The 21,874-nt window shown below is 37.7% G+C and overlaps 1 protein-coding gene across 1 annotated transcript in view; it reads left to right on the top strand.

Annotated features, from left to right (window-relative positions):
* LOC127650657 (syndetin-like) overlaps positions 1 to 21,874 on the top strand; it is a 199,768-nt gene that overhangs the window by 132,114 nt on the left and 45,780 nt on the right. The window contains exon 23 of the mRNA XM_052136228.1: positions 18,531 to 18,679. Coding sequence (XP_051992188.1) covers positions 18,531 to 18,679 — 149 coding nt within the window. The remainder of the gene's footprint in view (positions 1 to 18,530; positions 18,680 to 21,874) is intronic.

The following is a 21,874-nucleotide window of genomic DNA, read 5'->3' as shown; positions in this document are numbered from 1 at the left end:
GCTCAAACAAAATATGGATATAGGTCTGACTATGCAAGACTGTAGTGTAAAATAATCACTTTTCTTTGCATGATATCTATAGGCTATCGTATAAATGCAGTCAATGTCGGCGTTTGCTAGCTAGCCAGCTTTGTATTGACATCAATACTGAATTGTGTCAACATATTTATAATGTACAGTCTATTTTATAAACAGCTACCTTTATCATCCACAAAATTTACCTAACAGCTATTGAGCTGAATGCCAATTCAGGGTCGGTTTTGATCCACAAAACCGAACAAATGTCCCTCCAGGAATTGAATGCACTGCTGATGTTCACTCTAGTATTTGCTTGACCACAATCACGTTCCCGCTTAGCCAGATGGGATTCAGTAGATACAATTTTTTTTGGCTTGCGCAGAGTTTGTGTAGGAGTTGTGTTATTCTGGGATCCTGACATTTGCTGGATTCCATCTCTAAGATAATGATTCCTAGTGTTACATTTTGTTGTTGCTGTTGAATAGTGGAAGAGAAGCGATAACTGCGGCAAGGCTCTCGGGAGTGCGTATAAACGTCACATCCTTTGGATTTTCCTGGCAAAAGCAACCCGCTCCCTTCACATGAAAATCAGTCTACACTTCTTTATAGGCAACCTAGGAAGTCTGGGAAAGACTCGTTTCTTAAGTTGCATTACAAGCCGTTCACACATAGAAGAAAAAAAAAAAAAGAAAAGAAAAAAAGAAAAAAAAAGCTGAATATTACATGAAAATTGTTACATATTGCACCTTTAAATCTTAATATTAGCTTCACAGTGAAATTAAACGACATGAGGAAATGTTTAATAACAGCAAAGTCTTACAAGGTTACATCAGATGGTTACAATATAGATATAATAGTTACAAATTAGAAATATGCATATGCAACCAGTATGCATACTATCTGAGTGAGAGAGAATGGAGGATAGAAAGAGAGAGAAAGGGTAGAGAGAGAGATGCCATTGAGAGCTGGGAGATTGGTCTGATGGCCATTATCCCAGTTACCCAAGAGCAGAACCCAGAGAGAAAAGAGCCAAAGTGGAAAGAGACCTAGAGAAAATGTACAATATTCTTTTATACTATTTTACCATGTGACCTGATACATTTAAACTGACCAATCAGCAGACTACCATTAACCACAACTGAACCCAAGTTGTGACTATTTGCAGACTCCAATACACAAACACCTCAGCCAATAGCCTAATATATCACTATCAGCACTCTCTTGAATACATGAGATCTGTTTTCATAAAAAGTGGTGGTTATAACACAGAAATGAATTTCTTTGTTGATATTCAACCCCACAATAGCTTTGTGTGAGAAACAGGACAAAATTTAAGGTGAAATTTAGCTGTGGTCACTTTCACTTTCATTTGAATGGAGAAGAGCAACTTGTACATTCTGCTATAAATAATGCCTTTTGTGTTCCACAGACAAAAGAAAATGAAATATTTTTTTGAAAGACACGTGAGTAGGTTGAATAATGTACTCTGTGTAAAAATCTCAATGGTCCATTCTCTGACAAGACCAGGCCTACTGCTTTTGTCAGCCATCAGAGGCAGTGCTGAAATTAGGATTTACAGATCAGTTAGTACCACAGATGGGGAATAAATAACCTGTCAATGCCACCAAGTCCTGTACAATACTAGAAAATACCCTGCCAGCTTCGACATTACATGAACCAGACAGCAGTTGCTTTAAGAACTTAAAGAATTCGAGAAATAAGGCACATGAGGCAGGAAACTTTTTCTGCTGTGGGAGCGTAGAGTATTTCCCCTGAGTAAATACACCTACAGTTGCATGATCTCCAGCACAGATAGAATGATATAACTCTGAGGCTGCTGCTGAATTAAAAGCTCTTTAAAACATCATTGCCCCTCTGGCAAGACCAGACCCCCTGAAAGATCCGCTCCCTGCTTTTCTTAGATGGCACGGATAAAAACCTCAAAATGTTTAGAAGCAAAAGCTTTTAGGCTGCAGCCCCCACACACTGCTATTTTTGTAAAGCTTGATAAATCTTTTATTACCTAAGATATGTACTTCCTCTACCTCAAAATAGTTTAGTCTATTTTTATGAAAGTATAGGACTTTCCCAGTCATATCCTTTTTACTGTTTGCAAATGCGTTTATTTTTCAGATATCTAATGTAGTGAAATCCATTGAAAATGGGTTGAAAATAACACTCATTGCTATGCATCAGTACCTTGGCTAATTTTGTCAACTGAATGCTATTTTCAAGATGGGGCTGACACGTTCCTGTCTCACACATGCACGGTGGAATAGACCTCATTTGTACACAGATTATTTTTTTTAATCATTGTTAGAAAGAATGGCCAGAGAGAGCCAAGTCAGGGTTGAAAATAGACAGTGTCCATTCTCTAGGCTTTTGTCGCTTAAAGCAATTTGTCTTTCTCGCCGCCTCCTCTCCATTCAGTCCTTCAGTTTTACAGCGCTGCCAGTGTTGGGTCTAGGCTGTGGAAGCATTTTTCACATTCATTTTCTCCATAGGGATTTCAAAAAAAAAATTATGAATCACAACATTACTTACCTTGATTTGAACCACATATGTATTTTAAAATCTTAAATAGACAAAATGTACAAGATGTGTACTTTAAGTCCTTTATGATGCAATAAAGTACACATCACATGAAGCATTGTGAATTATGCAATTTGGATTAAAAAAACAACAGTACAGTATAACATTTTTCCATTTATTAATAGTTTAAAATCATTTATTGATCAATCTTCAAATATATACAAATGTAGTTTATATTGTTTGGCAGTGTCATAAGACCAGCCTGATCTCATAAAAATTATGTGACTGTGGTGACATTTTTCCAAGATGATTTTTAAGTTGTTTATTGCACGTTCTCAGGGAAAGTATTTACTGTGAAAAGTGTATTTGAAGTGATAATCTGCCGTGTTACTCGTGATTTCTGTGAGGGGGAATAATGCCTTTTTTTTTCTTTTCTTTTTTCTTTTTTTTTTTAATGTTGGTACGAGTGAATTGGAGGTAATGTGGTTTTATTAGACCAGGCTGTGTAAGGTTATTGCAGTAATGCCAGTGCTTGAAGGGATTGGGAGGTCACTGCTGAGCTCTTTTGGCATGGTTATTAGTTTTGTTTATTTGTCCAGTAGACTTTTTATTGGTGGATCTCACTTTGGGTTTATGGGTAGTGTAGTTTTCTACTGGTAATTTGACTACTAAACTCTTTTTATTAATGAAGATGAAATCACACTTGTGGCTTCTACAGAAGCATTCATCACAACTTAACAATCTTGCTCATGGTTTGTCTAGGAATATTTGGTACAATATCATTAAAATCCATTTCTTTATGCAGAAAATGTATGCGATTTTTACTTCTACAACTTGCATATGCTAATTTTAACAAGAGGAGAGGATTAGAAAGAGAGTGCGTGTTTACGTGTGTTTGTGTTTGAGAGAGAGAGAGAGAGAGAGAGAGAGAGAGAGAATGATTGCAATTGCTACTCTGGACTGTACTGAAGGGCAGTATTTGAGAACTGATAGTGAAGTTCTCCCCATGCAGAGCCAGCTGCAGTCCTCTGATTAGTGCTCTCCTCTGATGCTATCCAGCTGCTGTGCTGTAAAGCACTCTCTACACACTGCTTTTTCCACTTTTCTGCCTCGGACAAAGACTTATGTTTTTGTTCATGTGTGTATGTGCATCTTGTGTTTACACATCAGCAGTTCTTTTGTGTACTTTAGCATTCGTCACAGCTTTCTGTGTTCAACAATGTTGCATGCAGTATGGAGCAAACAAAGGTTTTACTTGAATTCTTGCCATACATTTTTAAACTTTAGTAAGATAAATTTCACTATGCTCTCTGAAACAAAAAAGAGTTTTACTTGAACACCTGCCATGGATCCTCCTCCTATGATCAGTTTTGGTGGCAGAAGTCCAGCTGTCTCAGCATGCATGCGTCAGAACAGATGATCCTGAAACCTGGAATTCTGCTTTTCTTCCAACAGAATTTCTGAACGGTTAGAACTTTTCTCTATAAGAGAGAGCCTTTTTCACATCAGTGTTGTGGGGCAACTAAATGTATGGATGCGACTAACTTGGGTAAATTTTTAGTATTGTGAAAATTGTTTGTATTTATTGAGACAGACAACTGTTATCTAAATTTTCTTTTCTCCTTTTAACGCAATTAAATAGTGCATCAGTGCTTTAATATTACATTGTTTGCATGTGCAACATTGCAGCCAGGCAAGCTGAATAATCAGAAGTAATTTTCTTTACTGTCTTTTTTGTTATATGTAGTTAGCATTGGGAAGTTCAGATCTTGTGAGTGAATCTGTCCATTCTGATGGTTGATATAAATCTAGCAGTTCATTTTGGGTCACTGTCTGCCCAAACCGATTCACTAAAACGATTTGCGGATTCATTTGATGTCCTGGAAGGCATTTAACATATTTATTTGTTGAGAAATATTTAGTTAAATAATGTTCATGTGTATATTTTGTGTGTGTGTGTGTGTACCGGATGAATTTCCATGTGGTACAGATATAATGGGAGGTTGATCGATGCCTGGGTGCGGTCAAGGGATGGCTCCCTATTGGTCAACCACATTATGTATGCTGATGATCCTAGTGATTGCTGCTCACTCAGAGGAGGAGTTGGAAGCACTGCTGATGAACCTGGAGCTTGCCACTAAGAGATGGGGCCTTGCCATCAGCCCAACCAAAACTAAGCACCTGCCTGGGTATTATGTACCATCAGACCCTCCACCCCCACTGCTCCCAATTGGTTATGGGGCAGTTGTGTAGAGAGTGGAGTTTTTTTCGTTACCTGGGAAGTGTGCTTATGACCAGCTCCGGTTTGACAGCAGAGGTCTCACTCCGAATCAGTCGAGCGGCATTATCTTTTCATCGGTTGCGTAACGCTGTGTGGAAGCTACCCGTTTTGTCGTTTCGGGTATTCTCGGCCACGGTCATTCCCTCCCTTCTCTATGCTTGCGAAACATGGACCCCCCCCAATTGAACATCTTCGCCGGTTGGAAACATTTAGGCTGGCCTGCCTAAGATCCATCCTGGGTTTAACCAGGCTGGATTGTGTGAGATCATCACAAATCGCATGCCTAAACGGCTTTTGTTTGGCCGGATAGAGGGGGCTAAGCGGGCGCGGCAAGGGCTGGAGAAGAGATGGAGTGATGTGGTACAGGAGTATGTGGAGCTGAGTGGACTTGCCGATGACTGGTAACAGCAGTGTCAAGATCGGTCTCATTGGAGGAGGCTTGTGAAGGACGCTACTGGCCAGTTGGAGGCAACGGAGCGCAGAGGAGCGATGCTCACAACAATGAGCAGAGCACCGGGTGGCTAAAGCACAGCAAGTTGGCACAGTAGGGGGCACAGGTGGTGCATCAGCCAGTCATCTCAGTCAGTCGACCCGTGTCACCTGTTGGATCTGTCCCGTGACCTCCTGCCAGCAGGCGTTCGACACTTCACGTGGCCTTAACGTGCACATAGCCTGGCACAAGCATCGTGGTGACGTCACCACCACTTAGTGGTGAATGGCGGTTGTTGTTGTTTTGTTGTTGTTGTGTGTGTGTGTGTGTGTGTGTGTGTACTTTCACCGTAGATGAGATTCTCATTGTTTTTGCAGCAGATAAATTGTGCTTTTGTTATGCAAATAAATTATATTATCATTGATTTATATTAAATTACATTAACTGATTTATTTAAAAAGATAATGATCCCTTAAATAGCTTCTATGTAATTAGCTACTTTTTGTAGCTTGTAGTATAGTTTACTACTTTTTCAAAAGGGTAGTTCAATGTTATTTAACTTCTTAAAATTATGAGTTGCTTGGAAAGCGACAGTTTTCAATTTGTTTCCCCAACATGGTTACACACTGTGGCGTCAGTCCTGATCTGATTAATTTTTTGAAATCAGATAATAATTGGCCCTCCCTAATGCATTGGAGGCTCAGTCCTCCCCAGGTCACAGAGGTTTTGGCAGCCTGCCGTCCACCATGTCTCCAACTCATTCAACAGCTTGGCGGTTAACCTTAAGCCTGTGGCTGGATTGCGGGAGCCACCGCACTATGACTTGGCTCATGTCACAGACTGGTGTGATGGCTGCTCTGGGTAAGGCTCCAATTATTTCCTCCAAGATTTTCTCTCTCCTATGTTTATGGCAGTCCATAAGGACATCAGCTTCCATGATCCTCCAAAAGGATTAGATCCGGCAGACTTTGGGGTATCCTTAGTGTGTGCTATTCTATGCTGCATTGAATGATGCTTGGCCAGTTTGTAAAATATACTGGCAATTTAAAATTCATGCAACACAAACACTTAATGGAATTACCCCCCCCCCCCCCATATAAAAATGCTAATAATTGTATTACCCGTATTTTGTTTCAAACTCCTATGAGTTATTTAGCAGAGTCTTCACTAACTCTTTTTGCACACATGTGATGTGTAAATGTGGACAGTGTCCATGGCTGTAAAGCTTCCAAAAATTACAAAAAAGCAAAGTAAAATGACTATTTAAGTAGAAGTTTGACTAGTGCTCTTTACTCCAAGTCCTCTGAGACTATAAGATTTGTGCAAAGAACAGACTGAAATTTGAAAAAAACTTCTTATTTTTGGTGATATTCATCCCCTCTCAAAATGTATGTGCATTTATGAACATTGAAACATGCTGCAATAAAACATATCAATCCAATTTTTCACATTAGTGACATCAAACATCATTGGTTCTTGCATGTATCATGACTTGATGGTGATGCATTGGTGTTCCAAAGCATCATACATCATAAGATGACTTGGAATATAGCACACAAGTTGCATAGGCTTTTTTGATGCTTATATGGTGCTTAATTGTCATTTTTTTGGACCTTAAAAGTCCCAGTGCCCATTCACTTTCATTATATGAAATAAAGTGATGACATATTTTCATTTTTGAGCGAACCATCATTTTAACACTTTCAACACTGAGAATGATTCTTAGCCATATTGCTCTTTGGAGTTACAGAGGTCAAGACATGTGGTTAGTGATGTTTTTTCCCTCTGTCATGAGTATTGATAGCTTAGTAAACAATAGCATCATTTTTGGTTCTTTGTTGCTATTCCAGAAGTTAATGAAATCAGTGCCTTTAACATTCCCATGAGCCAGGTACTTAACCCCAAGTTTCACCTCAAAAGAAACTTGGGGTTACGTTATTTTATTTTAGCTAAAGAGCACCTTCTAAATAATAGTACATGTAAAAAAAAACGTATAGAAGTGTGTTTTATTTTCAAGAGCTTCTGGTCTTCATTGAATACCAGTCCGGACCCGGAAGCATCTCTTAGAAGAACAATTTTATACATATTAAGTCCCTGTGGCTTACCTCAAATGAAATGTGATGATTTTAATTTATCTTCACTATTTCAAAAGAACCACCTTCATGGGCTCTAGGAGACCCAGTGACACAACAGAGAGGTCTACATCTGAGAGATCCTCTAAATTCAAGTGATATTTATGAAATGGACATTAAGAGGTTCTGACACAGGGGCAAGCGAAGCTGTGGACTTGCACTACACATCCAAATGAGGCCTCTAATTCTGTTTGACACCCGTCTAATGAGAAACGAATTTGGAAAATTAGGAGAGGATGAAGAAATGAGTGGAGAAATAGATTTGACAGTAATTGCCAGCTGACTTTGCTACACCGTTTCTCAGTGAAACCCTTGAGAGTTTAAAAAATCTAAGCAATATTGCAGGCAGTGCATCGTGAACATCCTTACAAGAGGAAGAGCCTGTTCTGGAAGGTCCTTAATATATCTTGGGAACACCATCTGTTTAGTTTGAACCAAGATGTTTTTTGTTACCGCATAGATGCATGCAGATGAATGTAAATTTCAGTCATATAATAACTAGAAGTATGTTCAAATGAAAGTTGATCATGATGAATAGATTATTGGATTAATCTTAAAGGGGACATGTTGTGCCCATTTTTATTATTTGAATATTTTCCTTGAGGTTAATTTATAATATTTGTATTACAGTATTAGTAAAAAAAAAACAGCCTTATATTTTTAAAACATTATCATTTTTCTTCATCTTTCTAACCCTCTGTCAAAAGATCAAGGAAATGTGAGCCAAGGGGGTCATGTCATGACCCCTTTAACAAAATGTTATTCTAGAAGATCCCATGAAATGGCTTAAATTTTCTTTCCTTTTGGAAGCAGTTCCTATTTAAACAGGAAGTATGGGTTGGACCCATCATCATGGAGATCATCTAAATTTTTTTAAATAGCAGGTAGCTATTATTTAATAACAGCTGTTGCTTACTACTTGCCAGTCAGTGGCATGGTGGGAGGAGCATTCTCATTCTACAGAGAATTTGATTGGAAAAAAATCTGTGTAGTGCAGGATGAGTCATCAATAGTTTTGGTCCCAGAAGAGAGAAACTGTACATTTTAAATGTGTATATCTTCTAAAACTTAGTTGTCAACTTTTAGGAGAACACTAGCATATGTAGATGGCTTCTAAGCTAATAGATATGGACTTAAAGTCACAAAAGTCTCATTTAGATTTGTATGATTTTCTTAATATTTTTCTCTCGGTTTCGAGGTAGATGTTTTGTAACTTTATTATGAGTAATGAATCAATCGACATGCCAAGGCCCTATCATCAGATTTTCTTAGTGCCTGGTGGGGTAATACAGCATATCCTCCAACTCCAAACTCTTTATTTGAAGTATATCAGCTGCTACTATGAGACAAACTGCAACAACGACTTTCATACAACTTTCATACGACAACATCATATTTCAAGAGAGTGGGCTTCCAGCATTCTTCAGCTGAACATTGTGTGAAGGACACTGCATTTTCCAGATTATATCATTATGATGTTGGACCTCAAAGCCAGTAGGATTAAGAGCAGTTTTGTGGGGACAGCGCCTCGAATGCCATGGTAAAAAAAAAAAATCAAGCCTCAAAATATATTATGTACAAAGCCTAAACTTTGAGGACCGCAAAACTATGTAGTGCTGTGTTTGCAATCTCCACTATGTTCTTGTTTTATAGAGAGAGCTTTGTAGTGGCAGTGCCCTGGAAAGCAGAGATTTCTCACACTGTAATTGTGATTTTCTGTTATTTAAAAAGTCAACACAATACGTCTTAGTAGCAAAGGACTGACAATGTTATCAGCTTGAGAAATTGAGACTTCTACATGCCCAACCTTTCCAAACAATTCCTGAATTTAGAGCTAGAATAATCGCATAGCAGAGCCTTGTTTTTTGTAAAGTTGTCAAAGACACCTTTATAGTTACTATTTCAAGAACTTTGATATTAAGATATCAATTTGTGAGCCGTTTTTGAAAGTCAAACTTTTTATTTTCTACATTTCCTATCAGTATTGCCATACTTCAGTGAAGATTAATGGTAAAAGTGCAATGTTTGTTTGTGGCACCCCAGCAGAGAAGTGTTTTGTTGTGACTGCAGACTGTAATAATGCCCTAAACCTCAATTTTGACATTTGGGAACAATAATTATAACGATTTTTATGACACAGCAACATATAAGGATTATGAATCATATTACTGGAGGCATAATATATAAATTATTGTTGGTGTGATGAAAATGCATAAAGCATTCAAGCTTAATTTAATAATGACATTTGATTCTTTTTTAAGGTGAATGAGAAGCAAGTGAGTAAATCTAAATATATCAACGTTTTAATCGCAATACACTAAACATAGTCACTATATAATTGTATCATGATCCAGATATCAATACAATATCATATCACCAGGTTCCTGCTGATTCCCACCCCTGTTTGTCAGTACACTGTTTGACTACATATACTATGTTTTCCCAATCAAGGGATCTGAGACTGAGAAATCAGACCACTCTCTGTCTAGTGTGCGTTCAAATACCACCTGTTTTGAGCAGGCACTAGTTAATCAAGCAAATCACAGCGGTTTCGGCCTCCAGCTAAACTAAAGTGACAGACAGACACACTGATGGTGACCAACTGGGTGGGCACTCTGTACTCTCATTGTTACCAGCTGAGAGTAGGGCACCCACACAAAGACAGTGAGTTAATTTGTGTGACAATGCTCTGGCGTACACCCACACAATCATGAGGAGATGAGATGGGCTTGTAGCTCAACGGTGGACCAAATGAGGAGTGGAGAAAGGGGTCAGCTGGGAACAAAGGAAACATAGCACTCTGTGTGAAAAACAGAAGGGGAGATGGGGGCTGTTATTGGGTGAAATGTTGGGGGTGGGGTGGGGGGTGTATAGAGAAATGTGTAGAAAGCTGCACTGGAAGGAAGTCGGGCAGATTTTATTCTTGAAAAATGCTGTAATGAGCAGAGGATGCTGAAATAGTTGGACAGATTCAGAGGGCTTTGACAGTGACTAGACCGGGAAGAATGGGGTTGTGCATGCCGTTTGGCTTGTTAAGCTTGAACTTGGCTATCATTGTAAAAGCACAAAGGATCAAAGCGGTACAACTTTTGTTTACAACTATCTAAACAGTCCCAAAAGTCCAGTTTAGAGGTTTAAAGGGATAGTGTATCCAAAAACTATCCCTTGTTCCAAACACGTATGAGTTTATGTCCTTCTGAACACAAAAGGTTATTCCATTATTCACTTTCATTGTATATTTGTTCTATACAATGAAAGTGAATGATGAATGAGGCTCTCATTCTGCTCAACATTTCCTTTTAGGTTCCATTGAAGAAAGAAAGTCACATCAGGGTGATCAATATAAAGACAGAATTGTCAGTTTTGGGTGAACTATTCTAGGCTTACATGCATATATGTAAATGTGATCAAATTGGGTCATATCTAAAAGCTCCAATTGTCTTAATGCCTATTAATTGATGCTTATTTCCTAATCAGCTTTGTCAATCAGTATTTAAATATGCTCATGTCAAAAACCTGACACTTTGAGCTTTTGCATAATGCTTGATTGAATATGTATTTGAGTGTTAATTTTGTTGTGTGTGTCAATGAAATCATTTTATGCTGTAAATTATTATGTGCATGCTTAGGTCAGCAGTTGGCATTCTGTTGATCACCAGTGACTGATTGCTCATAACCATTTTAAATGCGGCAGACTGTAATAAGGTGTGCATTATCTACCCTCATTTACAGACGGATTGTTTATAAGATTCCTAGAGGTTTATCAGCTGTGTTCACCCAATACTGAAATATTTCTTCAGTCTTTGGTTGTCAGGATCCTGTGATGTTTTTATGAAGAGATAAATAAATTACCAAAATATGTGCCTGTTTCTTTTTCTCATACAGTTATTTTGTGCATGTTAGAGATAAAAAGCCTGAGCGATTCATTACATTTGGGGCCACTTGTATTCAGCTGTGAGAACTACATAATTAAATTCAACTATGTTCACAATGGAACTGATTATTCCTTGCGTTACCGTTCCCATTCTTGGTCTTTTTATTCCCAGTCTGAAAGCAGATTAGATTCAGCATACCGAGGCTGTGGCGAAGGGTAGACTATTGCTCGTATATTTCACTTGTGTGCTATCAGATTCCATTTTTCTCTTTTCTTTTTCTTTTTAATAAACTCCAAGCCTGAGCTCAGGAAGGCACTGCCTTTGCCTTTAGTTTATTAGAACTAAAATTTACAAAAAAAGAGCCACAGTCTCAAGATGAGTTATTGATTTTTTTTTTCTTTGAATAAAGCAGTTATTTGTTTGATGGAACCTTTTACAATTTGTATATTAGCTCAGAGTAGGTTTAGAGCTTGCTAGGAGACTGAGAAGACAATTATGCAGCACGGCCCATTGTTACTGATTCAGAAAGTTGAACAAATAAATCATTGTGGTACTCAACTCCCTGTCCAACTCACTACTGATAACCATCAGTGATAACAGCACTGAGGCGGTGTTTCCAAACCATTTCTAGATTCTCAAAATGTTTCTCTAGTTTGTACTAGGATGAGAGACATATGCACCAAAGAGGCAGAGGCAGTGCTAATGAATCTTGAAATGCTTTCTCTTTTTCCTTTGTGTGCAATTTTGTCACACGATTGGCACTAAATAAAATTACAGCCTGTTTTGACATAACATCTGCTCAACCAATGTGTGAGTTTAGGGCACGTCTGCAGTACCTGACTACAACATGAATTTCTGGTTATGTGTTACAAATTAAATTTTTGTGGCTGGATTTTTCTGTGTAAACAGCCCCTTTCTGTTATGCTTTCACATATAATGCAAAATGTACTGGGTTCACCGAATTGACATGGTCATGACAGGAGTTTAAAGCCTTGACATAACTTCACAGAGACAAGGGGTTAGCAAGCAATTTTATCACACTAGCCTCAAGTTAACACATACAGTATAGGCCCTGATTTACTAGGATCCAAAAAAAACATACTAATTTGATTGTGTAAATGATCTAATTATGTGTGTACATCGTGGATGTATTGTGGGTGATTTTACTAAGAGCAGCTGCACAAATAACAACATGTGCAAATATGTTGGACACACCATCCAAAAGGAGGCTTTTGTGGTAACTGCACCAAATGCACGTTCACAGCCTGAGCCGGCTCTAAATAAATGACACCATATTATGTAGATTTAATATGGCATTTATGAAAATAAATATATTTATTTATAGGATAATATGATCTATTATTGTAAAATCCCTGCTTGTGTAGTTTAGAGTAGTTGATGAGAATACCGAACCAGTGTATGACAGTCTTCTCTTTGCCTCAATAATTTTCATAGAAGAAAATACAATATTATGTACATGTTAAGCCATTGCACCACTGACGTATACAAAATGAAATCTATATTTCAATTGCTATTTGCTTGCTTTTTTATGGATAGAGGGTCACTGTTAAGCCCACAACATTCCTTGAAACGCAGTCATCTATAGGCAAGCTAATGTCATTACTTTTAACTGTTCTGTTTTTTTAGCGGAATGATTACTGCATCAATGGTCTTTGTGTCTGTCCTTTTTTATTTAATTTTATTTTTGACAGATGAAAAGTATATGCCCTCTTGATATATTAAAATCTGTGGATGGGGTTATGGTATTGTTTTTTTTATTTATTTAAATTTTTTATTTTTTTTTTTATGCATTTTTGGTAAACTATGATTTAAAGATGAGACTAAAGGGACTATAGGGTGTCTTGTGTTTGTAAACTTTCCAGCTTTTTTCGAGAGAAAAGTTAAGAGAAAAAACAGGTGTTCCCTTGTGTCATGCTGTGACATGCTCTTTCAAGCTGACAGATTATTCATTTTACCAGCATGTGGCATTCTGTTTGGGTGCGTACTGTATTTTTCTAAAGGTTTGTGACTGTCTCATTTACTGTGCAGTTATATAATTAATGTTATTTCACAAATTGCCTCCCAAATAATGGTACGTTTCAGTTTGACCCCTATTGGAGTTTTAGTTTGTGTCATGATTCTTTCCACTTTTTTAGTGTTGAGCCATACATAAATTGTGATTAGCATAATACTTGTATATTTTTGCTCAAATGAATTTTCAGTTTAGACAGAAAGCAGAGTTGTTGTTTAATGGGATGCTAAGCCACCAAAAACAGTACTTTGCAAAATACTGTTTGGATGCAGTCCCATCGCCAAATGTATTTCTCGTCTTTGTCATGGTTTTATTTGAACCCACACACCTTTGCAGATCCTCTTAGTTACTCATGCATAGTTCTTCCAAAAGTAAGCAAACTTTGAGTGCTTTGACGATAACTTCCAAAAGGCAGGCCAAAATTTTTTATGACAACAAGAACTGAAGTGTTGAATATAATTTTAGCCTTATTTTAAGAGGCTGATCATAAAGTGTAACATATTTGCACCTTATTTAGATGTTCTAATCTTGATCTGAGAATCCAGCAACTTGTGTTTGCCGTGTGTTTTGCATTTTACCAATGTTGACACTTCATCTGGGCCCACATTTTAAAAATGTATTTAGTTGTATGATTTCTGCATATAAACTGGTGTAACCGAAGTCCATTGTGCTTAAGAGACTCTAAATTAGGGATTAAAATTAAAGGCACTTCCTGTGTATTGTAACTAACATGGACACTTAAAAGGGGAAATATCATAAAAAAATATTACAGGTGAAACTCGAAAAATTAGAATATCGTGCAAAAGTTCATTAATTTCAGTAATTCAACTTAAAAGGTGAAACTAATATATAATATAGACTCACTACAAGCAAAGTAAGATATTTCAAGCCTTTATTTGATATCATTTTTATGATTATGGCTTACAGCTTATGAAAACCCCAAATTCAGAATCTCAGAAAATTAGAATATTACATGAAATCAATAAAAAAAAAGGATTTTAAATACAGAAATGTCGGCCCTCTGAAAAGTATAATCATGCATATGTACTCAGTACTTGGTTTGGGCCCCTTTTGCATTAATTACTGCCTCAATGCGGCGTGGCATGGATGCTATCAGCCTGTGGCACTGCTGAGGTGTTATGGAAGACCAAGATGCTTCAATAGCGGCCTTCAGCTCTTCTGCATTGTTTGGTCTCATGTCTCTCATCTTTCTCTTGGCAATGCCCCATAGATTCTCTATGGGGTTCAGGTCAGGCGAGTTTGCTGGCCAATCAAGCACAGTAATACCATGGTCATTGAACCAGGTTTTGGTACTTTTGGCAGTGTGGGCAGGTGCCAAGTCCTGCTGGAAAATGAAGTCAGCATCTCCAAAAAGCTTGTCTGATTAAGGAAGCATGAAGTGCTCTAAAATGTCCCGGTAGAGCGGCTGCGTTGACTCTGGACTTAATAAAGCACAGTGGACCAACACCAGCCGATGACATGGCTCCCCAAACCAACACAGACTGTGGAAACTTCACACTGGACTTCAAGCATCTTGGATTGTGTGCCTCTCCATTCTTCCTCCAGACTCTGGGACCTTGGTTTCCAAATGAGATGCAAAATTTGCTCTCATCAGAAAAGAGGACTTTGGACCACTGAGCAACAGACCAGTTCTTTTTCTTTAGCCCAGGTAAGACGTTTGACATTTGAAGCCCATGTCCAGGACCCGTCTGTGTGTGGTGGCTCTTGATGCAGTAACTCCAGCCTCAGTCCACTCCTTGTGAAGCTCCCCACAAATTTGAATGGCCTTTTCCTGACAATCCTCTCCAGGCTACGGTCATCCCTGCTGCTTGTGCACCTTTTTCTTCCACACTTTTCCCTTCCACTTAACTTTCTATTAATGTGCTTTGATACAGCACTTTGAGAACATCCAACTTCTTTTGCAATTACCTTTTGAGGCTTTCCCTCCTTGTGGAGGGTGTCAATGATGGTTTTCTGCACAACTGTCAGGTCAGCAGTCTTCCCCATGATTGTGAATTCAACTGAACCAGACTGAGAGACCATTTAAAGGCTCAGGAACCCTTTGCAGGTGTTTAGCTGATTAGAGTGTGACACGTTGAGCCTACAATACTGAACCTTTTCACAATATTCTAATTTTCTGAGATTCTGAATTTGGGGTTTTCATAAGCTGTAAGCCATAATCATAAAATTATATCAAATAAAGGCTTGAAATATCTTACTTTGCTTGTAATGAGTCTATATAATATATTAGTTTCACCTTTTAAGTTGAATTACTGAAATTAATGAACTTTTGCACGATATTCTAATTTTTCGAGTTTCACCTGTATGTACTTTATAAACTCAAAAGCCCCTTTTCCACCATCAGGCCAAATTGTTCTTTTTGAGAAACCGTGCCATTCCAGTCCATTTGATGTGATTACGGTTTCTTTTCCTCTGCAAAATCAGGATTAGAATGTATGTAACAAATACATCAATTGGCGATGACGTGATGGGTAAACAATGGAGCAAATGAGCGCTATGGAGGATGATTACGTATTCTAGTTTTCAGGACTGCTTTTCCCCCTGGGTTTTACTCTGCTAAAGCACTGGAAAGACATGGCATATGTCGCAAAAAGAAAAGCAAAGAGATAAAGGAGAGAGGTTTACCATCTTATTTTGAGGGGTTGTTTATGCTATCAGACATGAACACACAGAAATGTTTAATTTCCTAGACTAGCTGAAAAGGGCTTTTATTGACAAAATGTTATATGAGTAATATATTTATATATTGCATGAGTTTTAATGTGCAAGCTAGCGTAATCTACCTCCCTTATGAAAAGGCCTAAACTTAAACCTTCATAAACTCATAAAGATACTCGAATTGATTAACTGGATTACACCCAAATATTAGCAGACTTGGCCAACTACCTAGAAACAACTGAGTTACCTTGGCATTTGCAAATTGTCCATTGTGAGTCACCACGTTGTAAAACCTTCCCACCAGCACGGTTAGCTAACTGTCGAGAAATCAGGGCCAAACAGTGCTCAAGTGTAAATGCTACTGGAACCCTTCCACATCATGCTCAGAACCGTTTGGCTCAATAATGGAAAAGCACTTTAACCTATGCTGCAAAAATGTCTCCTTCCATATAATGACCAGCATGATATTAAATCTCAGTCACCTTTAACAGCAATGTGGTAGGATTTTCCAATTCAAAATAACTAATTTCAATAGTCCTTTTCACACTACAGACTAACTTTACAAAGAATAGAATAGCAAAGAAATTAGCTAGAATGGCAAAGAAATGGTAAAATGTTTTGCTATTACCGTTCCCACAGAGCTCTTTATCTTATAGTTCTTAAGCAGTTCTATCGTTTAGTGAATTAGAAAACTGACTTGGTGTTTTGCATTTGTAATTTGAGTCTGTTTCCACAGAGAAGTTTTGGGAGTACAATTCAAAGGGAATTTATTAATGTAATCCCCAATTTATTCATGGTATTAAGCCTAGTAATCCTATTATCCTCTTTCATGTTTGTTTAAAACAGGAACAGAATGTTAATCTTAACCTCATTACAGCTGATCTGAATGGATAGCATTAACTGCAGATACAATATCATTCATCATTTGTTTGATGCCATTTTGTTTTTCTCTTTGACTTATTCAAAAATGATAGCATGAAGAAACTTTTCATTCTTATCTGGTCCTGATCTAATCACCATCTAATTCAGTAGGAGAAATCCTTTTGCTTCTGTTGCATTAATATCAGTTTACATTTGTTCATCAAAGCAACTTACAAGTGCAACTTACAAGTGAGGCAACTTACAAGTGAAGATGAGTTCAAAAACAATCATTGTATATAAGAGTGTGCAGGTTTTGTCTCTGCATTTGGCATTTAATTCACATTTCATCAAACATTGTACTGTAAATGCCCTGCCCTTTCATGGACAAACTGATTAATACAGACAGTGTCTCATTTTACAGAGGAGTCAAATGAAAGATTTGTCTTCAGTCCTTCAACATCAATATACTTTTGGAAGATTTTGGTTCTGAGCTCATGACATTGATGCTTTCAAAGCATTTGTCTAGTTCAGTCAGCATTATAAATACTTTTTTATTTATTTTTTACACAAATGCCTTCCTAAGGTCTTGCATCGTAGGAACTGAACAGTAGATAATGATCTGACTATAGGTGCTATTTAAGTGGAACTAAAACAAGTATTTACTAGGTCAGTCTATTGCTGCATGCTAATTTAGCACAGAAATGTCGGCACAATGTTGTCAAGTATAGCCTTAATTTTAAGTTTTAAGTATACATTTGGCTGAATTTTTTTTGCCACAAATGCGATGTTTCAAGTGGAATGTTCAAAGTTATTTTTGTCGAGCAGCTGTATGAACTTCAGATGTGCATACGTCACAGGATCTTTATCTTTTCATATACATTTATTCAATTACAGGAGCAGATGCATTCACCATTCATGGACTTTTATAGATGTTTTGATAGGAACGATTATTTTCTTAATCTGCAAAGTTTAAACCTTTATTTTACCCCAATAGTTGCTTGATCGCCAATTTTTATTGGCAACTCCACTTCAGCAGTAGTGTTGCCTGAATCTGAGTTTGTGTAAGGATTTTGTAAAACAATGCTTTGAATGTTAATGATTGAGTGGAAAGAATCAAAACCCCATTGTGCTCTAATGTTATCCCAAACCAATTAAAACATTTTGTGAGATGATTCTTCATGGTTATATGACATTTCAACTGTTTCCTCACCCAAATGTTCTTGGACAGATTGAATAGAAAGTCTTTCATGGCTCTCTCTAGCAGAATTTTAAGCTTGATTACACTTTTATTTTCTCTTATTTGTGTTAATCTGACATTTAAATGAGAGTAAATGTGGATAAACACGAAGAAAGTTCTGTTCATTTGTTTTGTACATTATTAGGTTATGTGCATGCTCACACTCCAAAAACACTAACTCTCCGGAGTTGTTGTTTTTCTTTGGTGGCAGATTCTGAAATTTAAAACCAAAATCGAGACAGCCAGAATGTTACCAAACCTCTGTTTGTTTTGTTCCATAAATACCATCTTGTTGCTTGGAAAATGACAGTTTTTTGCCAAGTGGTCCATTTTGGTAAGATATCATATATAAGTGGTGTATGTCAACAAGTTGTCTATTATTTTCAGTCCCGTTACTTACAAGCCTACAGACATTAAGTGAAGCTGAGACAAAATATGTCGTGTTTTGTGCAGGAGACTGGAGGAGAGAGTGCTGTCCCTCATGCAAATTCAGAGGAGAGGAAGGAGAAGGTCCCCAGCCCTCACCTCAGTCAGCTGGTCATCCTGACAGCCAGTTGCACACTGTACGGTCTGGCTGAGAGAGTCGTCGCCACTGAATCACTGTAAGAGCTGCTTTAAACCTGTTTACATAAATCAGTCATCTAGTAATCTAGAGGTCAGTATTTTAATGAATTAATGCAGAATGCATAAAAAGGAAAATCAGCCAGATGGTATTTTTATCCTATATCCAGCTGTATGTATGATCCAGGTCTTTCAATTAAGGATTCATGGACCCCTGAGAGTCTATTGAGTTACTGCAAGGTGTCTGTGGACTGATATGTAATTTATAGAAATTTCTTAAAAAAACAAATGTTTAGAAGGGAGTGAATTGCTTCCCAACCTATCCTCCCTTCTTGTTTTGCTCCCACACAGACCAATACAATTAAGTGAAAGACAGACTTTGCAGAACATGTGCCCTAAAAAAAACTAGATATGCCTTGAATCAAAACTTAAATTAATGTGCTGCTTTTCAAATGGATTTCATCTGCATATACATATATCTTCAGTAAGCTATAAGAAATCTTTGTGTAAATATGGAGCTTTGAATGATTAGTTCTAAGCTGAATGTTTGTGCAGCCATGCATCAGACAAAAAAAATTTTTTTTTTTTACATAAAGCAGACTTGAAATGTTTGGAAAAAGCTCCAGATTTCTTGAATCAGAACTAAATGAATGAACAGCATTTCAAATGGAGTCCGTCCGCAAGTACATTGATTTTCAGTATGGAAATGTTTGTAAATGGAAATCTTGTGTAGAAATATGCCACCTAAATTAATTAATGCGATAATCAAGCTTGGACCGCATCCAAGAACAGTACAGAGATTTTTTGTTCTTAGTAGCACCAAATGGATTTGAAAAAAATAAATACTGTTCCTAAACATACAGATGCCCACAGAGGCCTTGCATTTTTATTTTGTTTTCTCTCGTAATCTCGACATAACATAAGTCATTGACAAAACAATTTATCTTAAGTAATTTCATGACAATAACACTAAGAAATTGTAATGGCCGCAAAGTAACTTAAGCCAAGATAACCGTTAGTTAATATTTTATATATTTACACACACATATAGTGTGTGTGTGTGTGTGTGTGTGTGTGTGTGTGTGTGTGTGTGTGTGTGTGTGTGTGTATATATATATATATACACATATATACAGTGCATCACTTTTTCCACATTTTGTTATGTTACAGCCTTATTCCAAAATTTATTAAATTCATTATTTTCCTAAAAATTCTACAAACAATACCCCATAATGACAATGTGAAGTTTGTTTGAAATCTTTGCAAATTTATTAAAAATAAAAAATGAAAATAATCACATGTACATAAGTATTCACAGCCTTCGCTCAATATTTTGTTGAAGCCCCTTTGGCACCAATTACAGCCTCAAGTCTTTTTGTGTATGATGCTACAAGCTTGGCACACCTATTTTTGGCAGTTTCTTCAATTCTTCTTTGCAGGACCTCTCAAGCTCCATCAGTTTGGATGGGGAGCGTCGGTGCACAGCCATTTTCAGATCTCTATAGAGATGTTCAATCTGGTTCAAGTCTGGGCTCTGGCTGGGCCACTCAAGGACATTCACAGAGTTGTCCCATAGCCACTCCTTTGTTATCTTGGCTATGTGCTCAGGGTCGTTGTCCTGTTGGAAGATGAACCTTCACCCCAGTCTGAGGTCCAGAGTGCTCTGGAGCAGGTTTTCATCAAGGATGTCTCTGTACATTGCTGCATTCATCTTTCCCTCGATCCTGACTAGTCTCCCAGTTCCTGCCGCTGAAAAACATCCCCACAGCATGATGCTTCCACCACCATGCTTCACTGTATGGATTATATTGGCCAGGTGATGAGTGGTGCCTTAAGACATGACACTTGCCATTCAGGTCAAAGAATTCAATCTTTGTTTGTCATGGTCTGAGTGTCCTTCAGATGCCTTTTGGCAAACTCCAGGCGGGCTGTCATGTGCCTTTTACTGAGGAGTGGCTTCCATCTGGCCACTTTACCATACAGGCCTGATTGGTGGAGTGCTGCAGAGATGGTTGTTCTAAACATTGCAACTAGCAGTGGAGTGTTCAACTGAAACCTCTGCAACTGGTTTGAAGTCTCTGTAGCAGAACCACACTGACTCATGACTGTTAACGCTTGTCCATCTATGAGAGCTGCCTTGTGATCAGGTTACTGTTGCTATGTGATGAGTTTCTAACACCAACACTCCAGAGTTTGCACTATATAATACATTTATCCTTCACTTGGACAGACTGAGTTGTAAAATTCTCATCATGGTATATTTTTATACTTTATACTTGTTTTAACTTTATAAGTACTACATTAATGGGTGTACCATCCATTACAATGGCAAATACATGGCAGTGGATAGGCTTAATAATTTTTTTGACTGCCCAAGCAAGTCTGATGAAACCAAGGAATTCTTGGGTGAAAGTAACTACTTGTCAATCAAACACTGCGCTAATACAAGCTAAAACTTTACCGGTACATGCAGCTTTTAAATTAAATAATCGTCCAATTGGAAAATGTTCAGGTTCACAGAATGTCTTCAATATGCCTGATAGCTTATAAAAATACAGTCTCAGATGAGAAGCACACGCATCTCTGAAGCTCTAATGCAGGTACTCCTTTAAAGGTGCAATATGTAACAATTGTGTGCACAAGCGTGAGCACGGGCATCAGGTAGTTGGCTGCAGTTCACTTAAAGGCCACAGGTGTCATTAATAACAAGGCTTTATGAATTTACATACTGCACCTTTAAAATAACTGACAATTCTGCTCTAAACATAGGCTAATTTGTGCACTTAGATTAAATGCAAATAATTGGCTGAAACGATATGCCGCTTTTTCGTGCTTTAATTTTTTTACTACACTTTTTTGTGCTTTATTAATAAAGTGTCCCACTGATCATGCAGTAATACACTAACATAATGACTGATATGCAGTCAGTTAATCAGATCTTAATACCAGGCAATTAACAGGGCAAACACACACACATGCGGCAGGATTGTTTGTGAGAGAGACAGTGAAGTCAAAACTGATGCAGTAGGTGAAAATGTTTTCTTATTTTTATTTGTCAAAATGACAGCATTGCATGTAAATGACAGAGAATTTCAGTTAACGCAACCCCTACAACACCCCCTTTCAACCAAGCCTGTCTGACCTGATCAGTCACATTATCACTGTGGCTGTTATCTAATCAAAGAATCCTATCAAGCCTCGCTTTCCTCCTGACGAGTCAACAGAGGCGGACTGAG

The sequence above is a fragment of the Xyrauchen texanus genome, chromosome 10, assembly GCF_025860055.1.
Source record: "Xyrauchen texanus isolate HMW12.3.18 chromosome 10, RBS_HiC_50CHRs, whole genome shotgun sequence".
NCBI lineage: Eukaryota > Metazoa > Chordata > Actinopteri > Cypriniformes > Catostomidae > Xyrauchen > Xyrauchen texanus.
The sequence above is the reverse complement of the archived record's forward strand: the minus strand, read 5'-3'. Positions and strand labels throughout refer to the sequence as shown.